General features: G+C 48.0%; 1 protein-coding gene across 1 annotated transcript in view; it reads left to right on the top strand.

The window, feature by feature from the left end:
* Positions 1-18662, top strand: part of USHBP1 (USH1 protein network component harmonin binding protein 1) — a 45985-nt gene that overhangs the window by 7306 nt on the left and 20017 nt on the right. The window contains exons 2-3 of the mRNA XM_066635915.1: positions 16122-16270; positions 17461-17576. Of these exons, the coding sequence (XP_066492012.1) occupies positions 16122-16270; positions 17461-17576 (265 nt within the window). The remainder of the gene's footprint in view (positions 1-16121; positions 16271-17460; positions 17577-18662) is intronic.

Here is an 18662-nt window from a genome sequence, read left to right as displayed (position 1 = left end):
TTCATTATTTACTGTATTTTTACCCCACCTCTTTCTGTGCAGGGCCAAGGTAGCTAACAAAAGTGTGGGGAAATACAAAGAACATAAATTTATCATTAAAAACAAAAATTACATTAAAAAATAATTCACAAGAACATCTTAAAAACAGGAATAAAATTGTAACACAAGAAAAAGATAATCAGCAAATGTATAAAAGTCCCAAGTCCATAAGATGTTTAAAAAGATGATAAAAAGGCCGAGAAAGGACAGAGGAAGTTCTCCCTTCCATTGAAAACCCACCTTATCCTTATCTGGCTTAAGCAGCTGAGGAGGGGGTCCTACAGGGAGAGAACTGAAGCGTCAAGGATTATCAGTTGGCAATTGTGTGTGCAAACCCACTCCTAGTGCTGGGGTGGTGATTTAGTTGTGTGCTCCCCTCCATCTAAATGTTCCCTGGTCTTTACCTGGCTGGAGCCGTTGAAGAGTACATCCTTGCAAGAAGGGAACTCGGCCGACAAGGATTAGCAGTTAACAACTGTGTGCCAGCCCACTCCTAGTGCTTCAGATGGCAATGGTGGGTTTGTGACAATAGTGCTTCCCACCCCGTAAATGTCCCCAGGTCTGGAGCCTTTGGAGAGTGGTTCCTGCAGGGAGACAGCTGAGTAGACAAGGATTAGCAGCTGACACTGGAGCGTGCCAGCTGACTCCCAGTGATTGGGGTTGTGATTGTGGGTTTTTGAGCATAATGCTCCACTTCAGCTAAGAATCCACTGGTCTTAACCTCGCAGGAACCATTGGAGAATGGGCTCTGCAGGGAGAGAATGAGCAGACAAGGATTACAAGTTAGCAACTGTATGTGCGAGCAGTCCCAGTGCTTGGAGTGGTAATTGTGGGTTTTTGAGGAGAGTGCTCCCCTTCATCTAAATCTATTCATGTCTTTACTTGGCTGGAGTCATTGGAGAGTGGGCTCTGCATGGAGTGAATAGAGCAGACATGGATTAGCAGTTGGAAACTGTATGTGCCTGCACACTCCCAGTGCTATGGAGTTTTTGGAGTGGTGATTGTGGGTTTTTAAGCAGAGTGCTTCCCTCCATGTAAATGTCCTGTTGTCTTTACCTGACTGGAGCCGATGGAGAGTGGATCCTGCAAGGAAAAAAACTAAGAAAAGGATTAGCAGTTGGCAACTGTGTGTGCCAGCCTACTGTCCACTGCCAGTGCCTGGGGTGGTGAGTGTGGGTTTGAGAGCATAGTGCTTCCCTCAATCTAAATTTACCTTTTTAAGCACAGTGCTTCCCTCCATGTAAATGTCCTGTTTTCTTTACCTTGCTGAAGCCTTTGGAGAGTGAGTCCTGCAGGGAAAAAACTGAGCAGACATGGATTAGCAGTTGCCAACTGTGTGTGCAAGCCCACTCACAGGGCTTGGGGTGGTGACTGTGACTTTGTGAGCAAACAGGTCCCCTCCATCTAAATGTATTCATGTCATTAGTGCCATTGGAGAGTGGGTCCAACAGGAAGAGAACTGGGCAGACATTGATTAGCAGTTTGCCACTGTGTGTGCAAGCATACTCCTAGTGCTTCTGCTGATTATTGTGGGTTTGCGAGGAGAGTAGGACCTGCAGGGAGAGAACTGAGCAGAGAAAGGTTGCTAATCTTGCCACTGTGTATGCCAGCCCACTACCAGAGCTTGAGGTGGTGATTGTGGGTTTGTGAGCATAGTGCTCCCCTCCATTTATGTTTGTGAGTATAAATGTCCCCTTGTTTTTACCTCTCTGCAGCTGTTGTAGACTGTGTCCTGCAGCGGGAGAGCTGAGCAGACAAGGTTTAGCAGTTAGAAACTGTGTTCTAGCCAATTCGCAGTGTCTGTTTGTGGCTTTGCAAACATAGTGCTTCCCTCCATCTAAATTTCTCCAGGTCCTTACCTGGATTGAGCCATTGGAAAGCAGGTTCTGCATGGAGAGAACTGAACAGACAAAGATTAGTAGTTGCCAACAGTGCGTGTTCCAGCCCAGTCCCAGTGCTTGTGGGTTTGAGAACATAATCCTCCCCTCCATCTAATTGTCCAATTTTCTTTACCTCTCTGCAGCTATTGTAGAGGGGTTCAAGCAGGGAGAAAACAGAGCAGAGGATTACAAGAGAGGAAGTTTGGGTGCAAGCATAGTGTTTACAGACTTCAAAATGCGTCCAGGTCTTTGCCTGGCTGGAACCTTTGGAGAGCAAGGAGAGAACTGAGCACACAAGGATTAGCATTTGGCAGTGCTTCGGGTGGTGTGGGTTTGGGAGCAAAGTGCTCCCCTCCATCTAAATGTCCCTTCTCTTTACCAGGATGGAACAGTTGGAGAGTGGGTCCTGCAAAGAGAGGACTGAGCAGACAAAGATTAGCAGTTGCCAACTGTATGAACTAGCCCACTCCCAGTGCATGTGTTGGTGATTGTGGGTTTTTGAGCAGAGTGCTCGACTCTATCAAAATGTCCCATTCACCATCAAAATATCTTTACCTGGCTGGAGCCTTTGGAGAGTGGATCCTGCAGGGAGAGAACTGAGCATACAAGCATTAGCAGTTGTGTGTGCCAGTTGACTCCCAGCTTGAGGTGGTGATTGTGGGTTTGTGAGTCTAATACTTCCCACCACTGGTGTGCCGTGAGCGTTTGGGAGAGGGTCATTTGTTAGTAGGGCCACTGGGAGATGCGAGACCCTGCTGTCAATTGGTGTGCCTTGTCAATTGTCAAAAAACTGATGGTGTGCCTTGACAGTTTTAGGACCCTGACAGTGTGCCATGAGACAAAAAAGGTTGAAAATCACTTCTTTAGAGAGTGGGTCCTGCAGGGAGAGAACTGAGCAGAGAAGGATTAGCAGTTGACAACTGTATGTGCCAGCCCACTGCACTCTGCCAGTGCTTGGGGTGGTGAGTGTGGGTTTGAGAGCATAGTATTCCCCTCTATCTAAATTTCCCCTGGTCTTTACCTGGCTGCAGCTGTTGCAGAGTGGGTCCAGCAGGGGAAAAACTGAGCAGACACGGATTAGCAGTTGCCAAATGTGTGTGCCAGCCCACTCTCAGTGTTTGGGGTGGTGATTATGGCTTTGTGAGCAAATGGTCCCCTTCATCTAAATGTACCCTTGTCTTCACATTGTTAGAGCCTTTGTAGGTCCTACAAGGAGAGACCTGAGCAGACATTGACTCACTTTACCACTGTGTATGCAAGTCCATTACTAGTCTTTCGGTGATGATTGTTGGTTTTCGAGCATAATGCTCCCCTCAATCTAAATGTGCCATTGTCTTCACCTGCCTGGAGCTGTTGAAGAGTGGGACCTGCAGGGAGAGAACTGAGCAGAGTAGGATTACAAGTTGGGAACTTTGGGTGTGAGCCTACTCCCAGTGCTTTAGGTGGTGATTGTGTGTTTGTGGGCATAGTGCTCCACGCCATCTAAATGTCCTCTTGTCTTTACTTGGCTGGAGCTGATGGACAGTGGGGTCCTGCGGGGAGAGAACTGAGCAGAAAAGGATTACAGTTGGCAGTTGTGTGTGCCAGCCCACTGCCAGAACTTGGGGTGATGAGTGTGGGTTTGGTAGCATAGTGCTCCACTCAGTCTAAATTTCCCCTGATCTTTACCTGGCTGCCGCTGTCGCAGAGTTGGTCCTACATGATCTAGTCCACTCCCAGTCCATGTATTGGTCATTGTGGGTTTTTGAGCAGAGTGTTTGACTCCAGCAGTATGTCCCACTCACCATCGAAATATCTTTACCTGACTGGAGCCTTTGGAGAGTGGATCCTGCTGGAAGAAAACTGAACAGACACGGATTAGCATTTGTCAACTGTGTGTACCAGCCCACTCTCAATGCTTAGGGTGGTGATTGTGGGTTTGGGAGCATAGTGCTTCCATCCGCGCAAATGTCCCGTTGTCTTTACCTGGCTGGAGCTGATGGAGAGTGGCTCCTGCAAAGAAAGAACTAAGCAGACAAGGATTAGCAGTTTGCCACTGTGTGTGCCAGCCCACTCCCAGTGCCTCTGATGGTGATTGTGGGTTTTTAGGAGAGTGCTCCCCTCCATCTAAATGTCATCATGTCTTTCTCTTGCTGAATCCCTTGGAGAGTGGGTCCAGTACGGAGAGAGCTGAGCAGACAAGTATTAGCAGCTGGCAACTGTCTGTGAGAGCCCACCCACAGTGCTTGGGGTGGTGATTTTGGGTTTTTGAGGAGAATGGTCCCCACCATGTCAATGTCCCATTGTCTTTCCATGGCTGGAGCTGATGGCCTGTGTGGTTCCTGCAGGTAGAGAACTGAGCAGACAAGGATTAGCAGTTGGCAACTTCGTGTGCCCCCCCACTCCCACAGCTGTGAGTGGTGATTGTGGCATAGTGCTCCCCTCGATCTACATTTCCCCTGGTTTTTACCTGACTGCTGCTATCACAGAGTGGGTCCTGTAGGGAGAAAGCAGACACAGAATAGCAGTTGCCAACTGTGCATGCCAACCCATTCTAATTGCTTGGCTTGGTGATTGTGGGTTTGTGAGCAAACTGGTCCCGTCCATCTAAATATATCCTTGTTTTCTTGCAGTTAGAGTCACTGGAGAGTGGGTTCTACAAGGAGAGAACTCAGCAGACATTGACTAGCTTGCCCACTACTAGTGCTTTTGGTGATGAGTGTCTGTTTGCAAGCATAATGCTCCCTTCAGTCTAAATTTCCCATTGTCTTTACCCGTCTGGAGCTGTTGGAGTGTGGGACCTGCAGGGAGCGAACCAAGCAGAGAAGGATTACAAGTTGGGAACATTGGGTGTGAGCCTACTCCCAGTGCTTGAGGTGGTGATTGTGTGTTTGTGAGCCTAGTGCTAACCTCATCTGAATAAATCTCTCCTTGACTTTTCCTGGCTGGAGCCTTTGAAGAGTAGGTCCTGCAGGGAGAGAATTGAGCAGACAAGGATTAGCAGTTTGCCACTGTGTGTGCCAGCCCACTACCAGTGCTTAGAGTGGTGATTGTGGGTTTGTGAGCATAGTGCTCCACTCTATGTAAAGGTTACCTGCCTGGAGCCGATGGACAGTGGGGTCCTGCAGGGAGACAACTGAGCAGAGAAGTCTTGTCTTTACCTGGCTGCAGCCCTTAGAAAGTGGGTTCTGTAGGGAGTGAACTGAGCAGAGAAGGATTTGCAGTAGGCAACTGTGTGTGCCAGCCCACTGCCCTCTGCCAGTGCTTGGGGTAGTGAGTGTGGGTTTGGGAGCATAGTGCTGCCCTTGATCTAAATTTCTCCCAGTTTTACATGGCTGCAGTTGATGCAGAGTGGGTTCTGCATGATCTAGCCCACTCCCAGTGCATGTGTTGGTCATTGTGGGTTTTTGAGCAGAGTGCTTAACTCCAGCAAGATGTCCCATTCACCATCAAAATATCTTTGCCTGGCTGGAGCCTTTGGAGAGTGGGTCCTGCTGGGAGAAAACCGAACAGACATGGATTAGCATTTGCCAACTGTGTGTGCCACCCCACTCTCATGCTTAGGATGGTGATTGTGGATTTGTGAGCATAATGCTTCCCTCCACATAAATGTCCCGTTGTCTTTACCTGGCTGGAGCCAATGACGAGTGGCTCCTGCAAAGAAAGAACTAAGCAGACAAAGATTAGCTGTTTGCCACTGTGTGTGCCATCTCACTCCCAGTGCTGCTGGTGGTGATTGTGGGTTTTGATCAGGGTGCCCCTTCCATTGAAATGTCTTGTCTTTCCCTTGCTGGATCCCTTGGAAAGTGGGTCCAGTATGAAGAGAAGTGTGCAGACAAGGATTAGCAGTTGGCATGTGTCTGTGAGAGCCCACTCATGTTGGTTGGGTTGTGAACTTTAGATTTTGAGCAGAGTGGTCTCCTCCTTGTCAATTTCCCGTTGTCTGTCCGTGACTAGAGCTGATGGACAGTGGTGTCCTGCAGGTAGAGAACTCAGCAGAGAAGGATTAGCGTCTGTGAGAGCCCACTCACAATGGTTGAGGTGGTGATTTTGGTTTTTTGAGCAGAGTGGTCCTCTCCATGTCAATGTCCCGTTGTCTCTCTGTGGCTGGAGCTGATGGACAGTGGGGTCCTGCAGGTAGAAAACTGAGCAGCAAAGGATTAGCAGTCAGCAACTGTATGAGCCCGTCAAGTCTCAGTGCTTGGAATGGTGCTTGTGGGTTTGTGACCATAGTGTTCCCCTCCATCTAAATTTCTCCTTATCTTTACATGGCTGGAGCAGTTGCAGAGTAGGTCTTGCAGGGAGAGAACTGAGCAAACCAGGATTAGCGGTTGGAAACAGTGTGTGTTAGCCCTCTCTAAATGCTTGAGGTGGTGAGAGAGTGATCCTAGAGAGTGGATCCTGCAGGGAGAGAACTGAACAGTGAAGGATTAGCAATTGTCAACAATATGTGTCAGCCCCCTGCCCTCTGCCAGTGCTTGGGGTGGTGAGTGTGTGTTTGAGAGCATAGTGTTCCCCTCAATCTAAATTTTCCCTGGTCTTTACCTGCCTGCAACTTAGAGAGTGACAGAGTGCCTCCCTCCATCTAAATGTCATCTTGTCTTTCTCTGGTTGAATCCCTTGGAGAGTGGGTCCAGGACGAAGAGAGCTGAGTAGACAAGGATTAGTAGTTGGCAACTGTCTGTGAGAGCCCATCCACAGTGTTTGGGCTGGTGATTTTGGGTTTTTGAGCAGAGCGTTCCCCTCCTTGTCAATGTCCCATTGTCTTTCCATGGCTGGAGCTGTCAGACAGCGGGATCCTGCAGGTAGAGAACTCAGCAGACAAGGATTAGCAGTCTCCTTATCCACATCTCCAAATCTCCTCTCATCAATAGCCATCAAACAGGTAGCTATCATCTTTTTGTCAGAGATGTGCTTCAGTCACTGAGCCCGAGTTGCAAGTTGCCGATCCCCTAATTTGATTTGCGAGTCATAGTACACGGCCATCACGACTGAACCTGAGCAACTTTTAGAGCCATTTTGACTCAAGTTGAGATCATTTTCGAGATGAGTTGAGGCATGAGCCAGGCGCAATTCCACAGAAAATCGTGCCTGGCTCATGGGGTGTGTGTGTATTGGAGTGGGCTAGTGGGGTGTATGTGTATTGGAGTTCTCATTTAACACTGCCTTGATGGTCCCATCCCATCTGGAGTCAGCAATGTGTTGAAGTCCTTCACTTCAACCACCATCTTCATTTTGTTTGTGTAAACAAAAGGTGTGCAGTTATTCGAGTGAGTGTAGCAGTGCAAAAAGCGATCAGTTCCATATGAACCCATGAAGACCTCCCTCATTCACGACTTCTGATTCCACCTTCAGAAGGAGTGCCAGGCATGCTGAGCAGCACACCATGGACCAACAGGGAGGCGCCCAACCTCTGCAAGGCGGGAGTGGACAGATAGCATGAGAGGACCGAAGCAGTAGACGGGAGGGTTGCCTGCAGCAGCTAGGAGCATTACAATGCAATTCTTTTCAGATTTACTCAGAAGTCCCATTACAGTCAATGGGGCTTGAGCTTGGGCTTCCTCCCAGGCATCTGTGGAGGACATTGCATCCTATGGCGTACAGGGCACTGGGGTGAAGAACCGGCATGGGCTGGAGGCACACATGCAGCCTGGGAGCAAGTGGGCAGGGCCAGTGGCGTAGCTAGCGGGGATGTAGGTGTGGTCTGCCCTGGGTACCACCCTTGGGGGGGGTGTAACACCACAAATGCCCCAACATCACTAACATTGCGGACGTTATGGGTAACCCCCATCCTGTTATATACCGTTGGATGTGGAATTTCCAGCAGAATGCAATGCTGGAAAACCAGATTGAATGCAATGCTTCAAAAAACCAGATTGAAACATCTCCTTTCCATCAAACGTTATGGCCAAAAAACCAGAAACTAAAAAATGCATTGAACCCTATGGAAAATGAAACTGAGCCATATCATGTGTTTACTCGCGAGTAGGCGAACATGCCATAGTTCGTCAGAAAGGGCAGGCTAAGAGGAATCCAGTGACACCAGAATGGTTCCTATCCAATGAAAGCAGCCCCCCAAAAACACCCTAGGAGAAAGTCCCTCCCTCCAAGCAGGTGAATGTATTGAGCCCTATGGAAAATGAAAGTAAGCCACATGGTTGCATTTACTTGCGAGTAAGCAAATGTGCCTTGGCTCCTGGTCTAGTCAGGCAAAGAGGAATGCAAGGCTGGCTGCATGGTCCCAATCTGATGAAAGTGGAGCTCAACAAATGCTCCAGAAGATACCCCCCCCCCAAAAAAAAAGTGTTATTGTAGGCAGGCTACAGAGAAAATTCACTTGGTGAAACAGGGCTGGCTTCCCCTTATTTATCTGTTTTTCTTTAATTTAATTATTTATAATTATTTTATTTTGCTTGATGATATCTCTTCCAGCCATGACATCATTTCCAGTGGGTCCTGGACAGATTGTCATTCTAAAAAGTGGGTCCCAGTGCTAAAAGTTTGAGAACCACTGCCTTAACTCAAAACAGGCCAATGAGACATGGGGGGGGGGGGGGTTTGACACCCTAGTGACCAAAATTCTGGAAATCATAGCTTTTAGGAATAATACCTTCATGTTATATACCATTTGATGCAGAATTTCATCCATTGCTTGTGGGGAAATATTCACTGCATTTATTTTTCTGCCCATTATTATTATTAATTCCATGTCATGACTATTACTATCTCTGTCTCACCTACCTCACAGGGTTGCTGTAAGGACAAAATAAGGGGAGGAACCATGTACACCACCCTGAGCTGCTTAGAGGAAGGGTGGTATAAAAAGTGAATCAATTAATCAATTAATTAAATCATGGGGTGACAAAAATTTATGGGCCCTGGGTGTCAAATGACCTAGCTACACCTCTGCTCATGTGTTTGTTGTCTTTCTTGCCCTGCAATGAGGAGGACCCTTCTGTCTCCATAATTTTAGGATGGGTTCCAGAAAAAGGGTATCTTTTAGTGGCCCCTGAGAAAAAGAGACTTTCCAGAGGAAGAAGTTTAGAGCTGCAGCATTGGGCTCTCATTCCGAGGCTTAAGGCTCAGTGACTTGATAATCTTATCCAATATCCAAGTTAAAATATCCGCTGGAAAGAGACAATTGATGTCAGCTTCCACACTCTCCACATCCTCACCATTCAATACAATATGACCTCCTTAGACTTTCTGGTCCTTTTCTGAGGAATGGGCAACTCTGAACCTGAGGAATCAGATTGGCCTGAACATTGTGAAAGAGAGCTGGAAGGGACAGGGTTCATCAAATGCTTGAAGAGTGCTTTCCCTTTTCCAACCTTGGTCTTTTTCAGTTGTTTAGGGAGAGTAAGCAGACCGTCTGAGGCTCGCTTGCTATCAATCAAGCCCTTGAGCCACAGGAAAACTTGGGTCTGAGCCACAGCCCCCAGGACAGGACGACTAGGGATTACAGCAATACCAGTGCTTGACTCCTTATGTCTGTGGCTCTCACACATTTAGCACTGGGACCCACTTTTAGAATGAGAATCTGTCAGGACCTACTTACTGGAAGTGATGTCATGACCGCAAGTGACATTATCAAGCAGGAAAATTTTTAACAATTCTAGGCTGCAACCCACACTTACCCACACTTACCCAGGAGCAAGTCCCATTGACTATCATTGTTTAAAGCATTTACATTTTAGCCTGTTAAAAGTACAGATTGTAACGTTTCCCCAAATGCAGTACCATACCACGGTAGCATCAAGTCTGATATGTTAAAAATAAAATATTGAAATGAATGGGGACCTACCTGAAATTGGCTCGTGACCCACCTAGTGGGTCTCAACCCACAGTTTGAGAAACACTGCCTTATGTTTACTAGCACCCTTGGGCTCTTCAGAGGTGCTTGGCCTGGACAGGCTTGACTCTGAGATGGCCTCAGAAGTCATGTTGGCTTTGTTTTTTTAAAATGCATAACACCACACTCACAGCTGAAGAAAAATAACCTGGCTATCCACTGGACTGTTTATGAGGGGAAAAAACAGAGGCTGGGCAAAAAGAGCAGGAAAAAACTTACTCCTTACTGGGTTACTCATTGCATATGAGGAAAATGTTGCCTGCTAAGGTAGAAAATGGTGCTCACTGAGGTAAAAAAAAGAGCCAAAGCTTGTGAGTGTTGGGCAGGCTCTGGGAGCACTCATGGAAAGTCCTGTCTGATTGTCCCCAAATGCTGTAATGGTGCCAGGTCGATCAAGGGGTCTGCCACTGTCCCCCAAATCTGCCGCCACCTCAGAGAGGTGCGGAGCAGGCGCTGCCAGCCCAAACAGCTGAGGTGAAAAATGGCTGCCAAACCCTATTTGTCCTTCCGTCTACAGCAGTGGTTCTCACACATTTAGCACCGGGACCCACTTTTTAGAAGGAGACTCTGTCAGGATCCACCGGAAGTGATGTCATGACCAGAAGTGACATCATCGAGCAGGAAAATTTGTAACAATCCTCGGCTGCAATCTTACCCGCACTTACCCAGGAGTAAGTCCCATTTACTATCATGGTTAAAAGAATATACATAGTAGCTTGTTTAAAGTACAGGTCTGTAACATTTCCCCAAATGCAGTCGCATACCATGGGAGCATCAAGTCTAATCCATTAAAAATAAAATATTTAAATGAATGGGGACCCACCTGAAATTGGCTCACAACCCACCTGGTGGGTCCTGACCCACAGTTTGAGAAACACTGGTCTACAGGACCCTTAGGAAGGCTCTCAGAATTAGAAGGCAAAGCTGAGGAAGAACCTGTTTGTTCTTAGCTGGGTGCTCCCATTCCCTCTCAATGGAGATCTAACCCACCCTCTTCTGGAGAAGATCCCCATATGCCTCCTGACCCTTGTGATCAGAGTCCACAGCCCCAGGCAGAGCTGTTCCTGTGAGGGTCTGGAAGAATGGCTGTCTCCACTTTCGGACCTGGATCCATGCACCTGGTTCACCTCATCATGAGCAACAGGAGCGGAGGAGGGGGAGAGTGCTGAGCCGGTGGGGGGGAGGCTTAGGGTCCAGACCACCCTAGAGAGTGTGGCAGCAGCCAGTCTCTCAATTCTGGTACCAATGGCATCCCAGGTGGGAGGGGGGATGGGCTCAGGGCAAGGACCACAGGGGTCCCACTGGTGGGGTCCATCCCAGAAGATCACCAGTCTAAGTCTTCACCTCCAAGGAGTGGGACCAAGGTCTATGTGGGACTGCACACACTATCTGGATCCAGAGCCCACAAAGGGGGAGGATCACTAAACTAGGCTGCAGGTCTTCCAGAGGTCTCTGCTGAACTGCTCCATCCCACTACTAAAGAATTCAGAGGAGGGGAGGAACAGCAGCCTCCCAGCAGGCAGGACAGAACAGCGGCAGGCAAAGGGACGTGGCACAGGGTCCAGGCGCAGGATCTGGCTGTCCCCGGTCCGCAGGCAGGTCAAAGGAGCCTCAAGATGGTGGAGAAGTGAGCTTGCACAAGCCTGTACGTGCACTAGCCTGCTCCTGAGCAAGGGCAAGCATGGCAAGGCTAGGCTGCAGTGCTGACAAGGGCTCCACAGAAACCGCCCTCCTTCTCCCAGAATGATGTGGCAGGGGGGGGAGGTAGGGAGCACCAACCTCCCGGTGGGCCCCTCAGTCAAGTGTGGCCCTGATGGACCCAGCTGCTTGGTGCCTAAAGAAAATGGCGACCAGGCACACAGGAGACATGAAACAAGGCCTGTAAAGACCTAACTAGGCCTGACTAGGTCTCTGTTGTGGTCGCTGTGCTGGGGAGTGCCACAGAGGTCCTTCAGCCTCCTGGCTGTCAACTGAAGGACCAGGCACGAAGGTTGGGTGAAAAAGCCATTGGAAAAAAATTGAAGGTGGCTCAAGGAGCAACAGAAGACTCCAATCTTTGCATTGAGTCAAGGCCTGCCTGGGGAGTCATGGAAGCGCCTCCCCCTCAGGAAGACTGTGCAACTGACCAGCCTGCCTGAGAGGAGGAGCTTCCCATTCGTCAGACTGACCCTGCCATGGCATCACTGGAGAATGTGGGTTTGTGAGCATAGTGCTTCCCTACATCTAAAGGTCCCTGGTCTTTACAAGGCTGGAGCTGCAGGAGAGTGGGTCCTGCAGGGAGAGAACTGAGCAGACAAGGATCAGCAGTTAGCAACTGTGTGTGCAAGCCCACTGCCAGTGGGTTTGTGTGCATAGTGCTCCCCTCCATCTAAATGGCCCCTGGTCTTTTCCTGACTGGATCAATGGAGAGTGGGTACTCCAGAGACAGAACAGAGCAGACAAGGATTAGCAGTTGGCAACTGTGTGTGACAGCCCACTCCCAGTGCTTGAGGTGGTGATTATGGGTTTGCGAGAATAGTGTTCCCCACGAAATGTCTACTGGACAATGTCTACTAGACTGGGGAGACTAAATGTCTCCCCTACTAAATGTCTACTACAACTAAATGTCTCCTGGTCATTGCCTGGCTGGAGCCGCAGGAGAGTGGATCCTGCAGGGAAAGGAGCAGACAAAGATTAGGAGTTGGCAGCTGTTTTTGCCAGTCCACTGCCAGTGCTTGGGGTGGTGGTTGTGGGTTTGTGTGAATAGTACTCCTTCCCATCTAAATGTCCCCTGGTTTTTACCTGACTGGAGCCACAGGAGCATGAGTCCTGCAGGGAGAGTACTGAGCAGACAAGGATTGGCACATGGTAACTGTGTGTGCCAGCTCACTCCCAGTGCTTGAGGTACTCATTGTGGGTTTGTGCACAAAATGCTCCCCTCCATCAAAATGTCCCCTGGTCTTTTCCTGGATGAAGCAGATGGAGAGTGAGTCCTGCAGGGAGACAATGAAGCAGACAAGGATCAGCAGTTGGCAACTGTATGTGCCTTCCCACTCCCAGTGCTTGGAGTGGTGATTGTGGGTTTGTGTGAATAGTACTCCTCTCCATCTAAATGTGGGTTTGTGCGCATTGTGTTCCCCCCTTCAAAATGTCCCCTGGACTTTACCTAGCTGGAGCCTATTAGGATTGTGGGTTTGTGCACATAGTGCTCCCTTCCATCTAAATGTCCCCTGGTCCTTTTCTGGTTGAAGCCGATGGACAGTGGGTCCTGCAAGGACAGAACTGAGCAGAAAAGGATTAGCAATTGGTATCTATGTGTGCCAGGCATTTCAGAATACTTTGTGTGTTTTTTGTGGGTTTGTGCACATTTTGCTCCCTCTCATCTAAATGTCGCTGGCCTTTACTTGGCTCGAGCCAATGGAAATTGGTTCCTGCAGGTAAAAATCTAAGCTGAAAGTTCCTCCTTAAGCCTAGAGGGTCTCAGTGTCCCTGTACTGAGGCACTGGCACATACAGGGTGGTGGCAGTACTACTGGACAGGGCGGCCTTGAGGGCTTTAGGGTTCGAGAACCAAGAAGTCTGAGCACCCCAAACCCCCCTAAGTTTGTGACAGAACCACTGTCCTGTGCCATCTTGTTGACCATTCACTCAGTTTGTAGAGGTTCGCCATAGTTCTTTGCAGTCAGTTTGAGATTTCGATGGGAGAAGTGACAGCATATGAATAGCGATCCACCAGGGTATAGTTACAAAAGGTTTTTTTGTTGTCTGTATCCTATCTTCTTTAAAACTTGTTGGCTGCTTCTCTTCCTCTATCTAATTAACCTCCTTGTTAGCTTTTAATTTCCTATTCTGTAGTACAAGCTGTGTAACAACGCCTGCAGTTTTCTTGTTGTATTAAAGTCATCACAAACTCAGCTTTGCTTTGTGTGAAACTAATCCATTTAGTCAGCTCTAATTCTTAACCATTGCACCATCCTGAATCATCTGAAATGTTACTTGCAATAACCTCTCTGAATTCCCTGTTACTAACATAACATTTCCTGTTATTAACATAACACCTAACATACCATTCACTCACATTCTTAACAGTAAATCACAAGATAATATAAGTAAATGAGAAGTCCCTCTTTCTAGAGGCTGCTTTGCTCTCTCAACTGAGTCCAACTGACTCCACTTCCCCAACTGACACTCCCAACTTCCTCAGAATGTTCTTGTCCATCACCAGCAGCTGTAGACAAGTTTCGATTCCAATGCCATCATATCTTTCCAGCAGCCCTAAGAAATGAATAATAAATATACTTGCAGCTATCCAGAAAGACATATGCTAAATTCTGGTCCCAGCCCCTGGCCAACCACTGGGGGATGCCTTGTCTAAGATCTCAGCTCAGCTGTGGGTTGTTCAGCTCCCTTTTGACATCTTGATGCCCTTTCCATGTTCCTCATGTTCCAGTTAGGAAACCTTGATAGCACCTTTCCATTGCCCAACAGGAAAAGTTTCTGTGAAATCATAGCAACCCAATCCCCAAGTCCCATAAAAAAGGGGAGGTTGGCAGGGACTTTTTATGAGCATGTTGGAAAGAGAAAGTTCAACTTGGGTGAGCCAGGCAGCCTTTTCACTGCTGGAGGTGAACTTGTTTCTTCTAAGTGGATTCTAGTGCAGGGACTCTTGAGTTAGAAACTGGCTTTCCTTCCTTTAATTTGCCTATAAACTCAAGTACTAGATTTGATTTTGCAAATGTTGTCCTATGCCTGTTCTTTCAATCATATTATACATTCTTATTTATATTTTGAAAGCATCCTGCCTGTCTTGTAAAAGACAAGAGCTAACAGCCAGTCCTTGAGCATGCCTTTCTCTCTCCCAGCAATTTTGTTTGTTTTTAAAGATTGATCTTTGGTTTGAGAAGAGGTGTCAGAAATAAATAAAGGCTCAGCCTCAGTCAGCCTGCCTTTTTGCCCATGGGGCTAGGTCTATCTGTCTAGGTGACTCACTCCCCATCCACAGGCATGGCAGCCATACCCATGGCCGAGTTCCCCCCCCCTGCATGTGCTGTTAGCTGTGGCAGAGGAGCCTCTAGAGTCCCGGTCTACCAGGCTTCCCAGTTTGAAGCCCAGGTCTACCTGCTTGATAGATCTGGCCTCCTGGTTGGCCTGGCCAGCCTGGCTGGAAATCTCCAGCTCCCCTCCTTTGGTGTCACCCCCATTGTGTCACCCAGTGCAGTCTGCACCCTATAGTGACGCTACTGGTCAGCATACAGATCCTTGGGGATCCCCTCTGCTTCCTTCTCTCCATTATGAGAACTGTTCCTTTTTACCCACCTGCTGCTTCCTGATGAAGACCCCTCCTCTTATCCCATGATGGCTGAGTTCACTCAGAAGCCTTGAGCGCCTTAGTCCTGTCCAGTCATTCAAAAGCTATGAACACTTGGCCCATCCAAGGAAGAAGTGGCACTGAGGCCCACTCCATTGGCTGGGCTGAAACCAATGGCAGTTTGGCTTCTTCTCTCCAGAACTTTCAGGAGCAGCCATTCCTACCTGGCTGCCTCAGAGAGTGAGGAAGGCAGCAAGACCCACTCCATCAACGGTCATTTGGCTCCTCCCCCTCTCAACAGTCATCCTCGTGGACATTCCATCTGGGCATTAGAACAATTATGTCATATTATGACATAATATGACATAATTCACCTGATGCCTGAATTTGCTGGCTTCCACATTTCTCCCCAACCCCCTTTCTTTTTGTGTTGTATTCAATATGTTGACTGCCATGATTAAATAAATAAATCTGCTGTTGCAACCTGTCTTGAAACTTTGTACCCCCTGATAAAATGCCTCTCTCGGAGGCCCTGTTGCAAGTTACCACTACATATCTCTCATTTTCTCTGTTGCCTGGAGCTACAGCAAGGATGTACAGTGGGTGGGGAGGCAGCACCTCCACGTCAGAGTCCTTTGAAAAGCACAGCGTGTGAGTTGTGTGTGCTTACACACCTCCCATGGTGGTGGCTCTGCCTCACCTACCTCCCCACCCACCACAAGTCCCTGAGCTACAGGCACACCAGCAGCAATCTCTGGGTTCCCCCACATTCTTCCCATCTAAACTCCCACATCAACGCTGTTGTTCCTGTTAGCTCTTCCTGCTTGCAGCTTCTGTTCATACATGCTCAGTTGTGAGTGGGATGGACCCCCCCCCCCACCCAGTAAGCTAGAATAGGCTCCTTCTGCTAAGGAATATGGCTTCTCCTCCAGGTTGATCCCCAACTCATCAAGGATTCACTTCAGCAGCATGTGTCACCCACTCTGCAGAGGGCTGCAGTTTTTATAATCCAGATTTTTGGGTTTTTTAGACTCTATATATGTTAAGCAGTGCATTTGATTCTGTTATTCCTGTCTGGTCCCCAGGGGGGAATGGATGATGCAGATGAGAGTTTTAAAGAGACTGTACTGGATGAGCAGTCAATTCTCCGCTATGAAGAGCATATCACAGAACTGTTGGTCACCGTTGCTCGCCTCCATGGCAAAATCGAACACCTGCAACAAAGGAAGGACAGGTAAGACCCTATTGTGTTTGACATTGTTGTCACCCTGACATAACCTGTCATCTTGGAACTCTTCATGTTAGAAGATTCCTTAATGCAAGAAGAAACATGCTGGGTGGCTGCATCTAGTCTGATGTATCTAGTCAGTCAGCCTGGAAGGCAGACATGCAGCAGCTGAAAGGAAACTGTGGCAGAAAGAAAGAGAGAAAGGGTGAGAGAGTTGGTGAATAGGTGGATAAGTGTACAGTATGCCCTCCTTACCTGCGAGCTTGACACTTGCAGATTCCACCATTACGCAGATGCCTCCTCGTGCCTCAGAAGGCCTCCAGGATGTGACTGGACACCATTTCTGGTCTGTGTCTACAACTTCATGTCACATCAGGGAGGCGTACAGAGGTGTGGGGAGGCCTGTGGCCCACTCCTCCAGCCTCAGAACATCTCTTGAACATGACCAGAAGTTGTGGGCACAAACTGGAAGTAGCTTCTGGCCTCTGAGGAGGTGGGGAGGCTCATGAAGCGGAACACAAGCTGGCACGACCTCTGGAAAGGCATCAAAGTAAGTGATTTTGGCACCAGGAACCTGCCTCTATCTGGGACTCAAGCATTCATGGATTTTGGTATTCACTGGGGGTCCAGGAATGAATCCCCTACAGATACCAAGGGCCCACTATATACAGTATGTCAAACTCCAATTATACAAGTAGAAAAGAAAAACCAAGTGGCCAGGATGAGGATCCCAGACAAGGGATATTTGTAGTTTCACAGTTCATTAGATACCAAATAGTGTCCATGAAAGCCTTGCTAGACATCTGAACCTAATGTTTTAAAAATGGGCCCATTGGGTTAATTGGGGCTTACTCCCAAGGAAATATGCATAATATTACTTTTAGTCTTTGGACATGTGGCATCTTTTCCTTGAGCTCTCCTTCTTTGGGGGTTTGCAAGTAGAGGCTGGATGGCCACCTGTCAGGGATCCTCTAGTTGCTGTCTACACTACTACAGGGTGTAGGACTAAAGAACCTCTAAGGAGCCTTCCAACTCTATATTTTATGATTCTGTGGATTTACTGTTAATTGTTCCTGAGAATGCACACTTGCTTTGCAATTTTAAAACAAGGCCACACTCAGGCAGGAACAACAGAGAGACTTTGGGAGGGAAAACCCCAAATGTCAAGAGAGACAAAATGTTCTTTTTGCCACCAGAGAGGAGGAAGACTTTTCTGACCTGGGCACTGAATACACAGCAAGCCTCCCTCGATGCCCCCCATCATTTCTGAGCCCACCTGTGACCCTGCCATCTGCAGCCTGTGCTGAAGAAGGTAAGACAGTTTCATGGTCTCTGCAGTTAGAATCGGTGACATTTTTGTTGAAGCCTCTCCCATTTCCCAGGACATTTAAAAGAACGGCGTTTCCACACAATGGACAATCAGCTTGTGAAATTCAGTGCCAGAAGATGTGATGATGGTCCCTGGCTTTAAAGGGAAGATAGACACATTAATGACAGAGGAGGGGCCTCTGGCAGCTTCATATTCAAAGGCAGACTATCTTTGGATATCTGTTGTTGGGAGGGGTAGGGCTGCTGCCTTCATGCCCTGCTTTCCCCAGAAACATCTGCCTGCTTGAAGCATGATATGGACCTTTGGTCTGTTCCAACAGGGCTCTTCCTCTGTGCCTGTAAAGGGGAGATAAGTGCATGGTAGAGAGGTTTAACAGCAGCTCTTAACTAGCTAATAATGGGTCTTCCATGTTGGCTAAGGAATGTAGCCAACATGTTCCATCTGTTCCATCTGTTCATAAACAAGCCATAGTAAGACCTTTGTTGAAGAAACCTCCCCCAGCTTCAACCAGAGTCTGGTTAATTGCCAACTTGTTTTCAATCTGCCGTTATAATTCTCCGTTATAATTCTCTCTCTCTCTCTCTCTCTCTCTCTCTCTCTCTCTCTCTCTCTCTCTCTCACCCACCCACCATAGTTCCAGGTTCTATTATAAGGCCAATTATTGGCATTCCCTTATAGTTTTTAAAGACAGTATCACAAACTGCACATGCCTTCTAAGTATTCCTATCAGCATCATGGCGATAGTGTGGATAACCCTGGCAAGTCCCATGAGGCTAATGTTCTCAGCCAGTCCAACCTCAGCTGCCAGCATTTCCATCCTGTTCGCTCAGTGGTGTTGTTCCCATTAAGGAAGGGCCCCCTGGCATCTATACGGGGGCAAAGTATTTGAATGTAGTAGTTGTGTAATGGCAACCCAAGTCCTGATCTTCTTGGATGAACCTTATCTGGATCCTTATTAGTCTGGGTGGAAAAAAAGAAATAAAATTTGTCTGCGAGACAACCTGGATATCAGCTCTAAGGAGCTCCAGCCTTTCCTTAATCAGATGACACTCAGACATGACCTTATTT

This window comes from Tiliqua scincoides, chromosome 8 (genome assembly GCF_035046505.1).
Source record: "Tiliqua scincoides isolate rTilSci1 chromosome 8, rTilSci1.hap2, whole genome shotgun sequence".
Classification (NCBI taxonomy): domain Eukaryota; kingdom Metazoa; phylum Chordata; class Lepidosauria; order Squamata; family Scincidae; genus Tiliqua; species Tiliqua scincoides.
The sequence above is the reverse complement of the archived record's forward strand: the minus strand, read 5'-3'. Positions and strand labels throughout refer to the sequence as shown.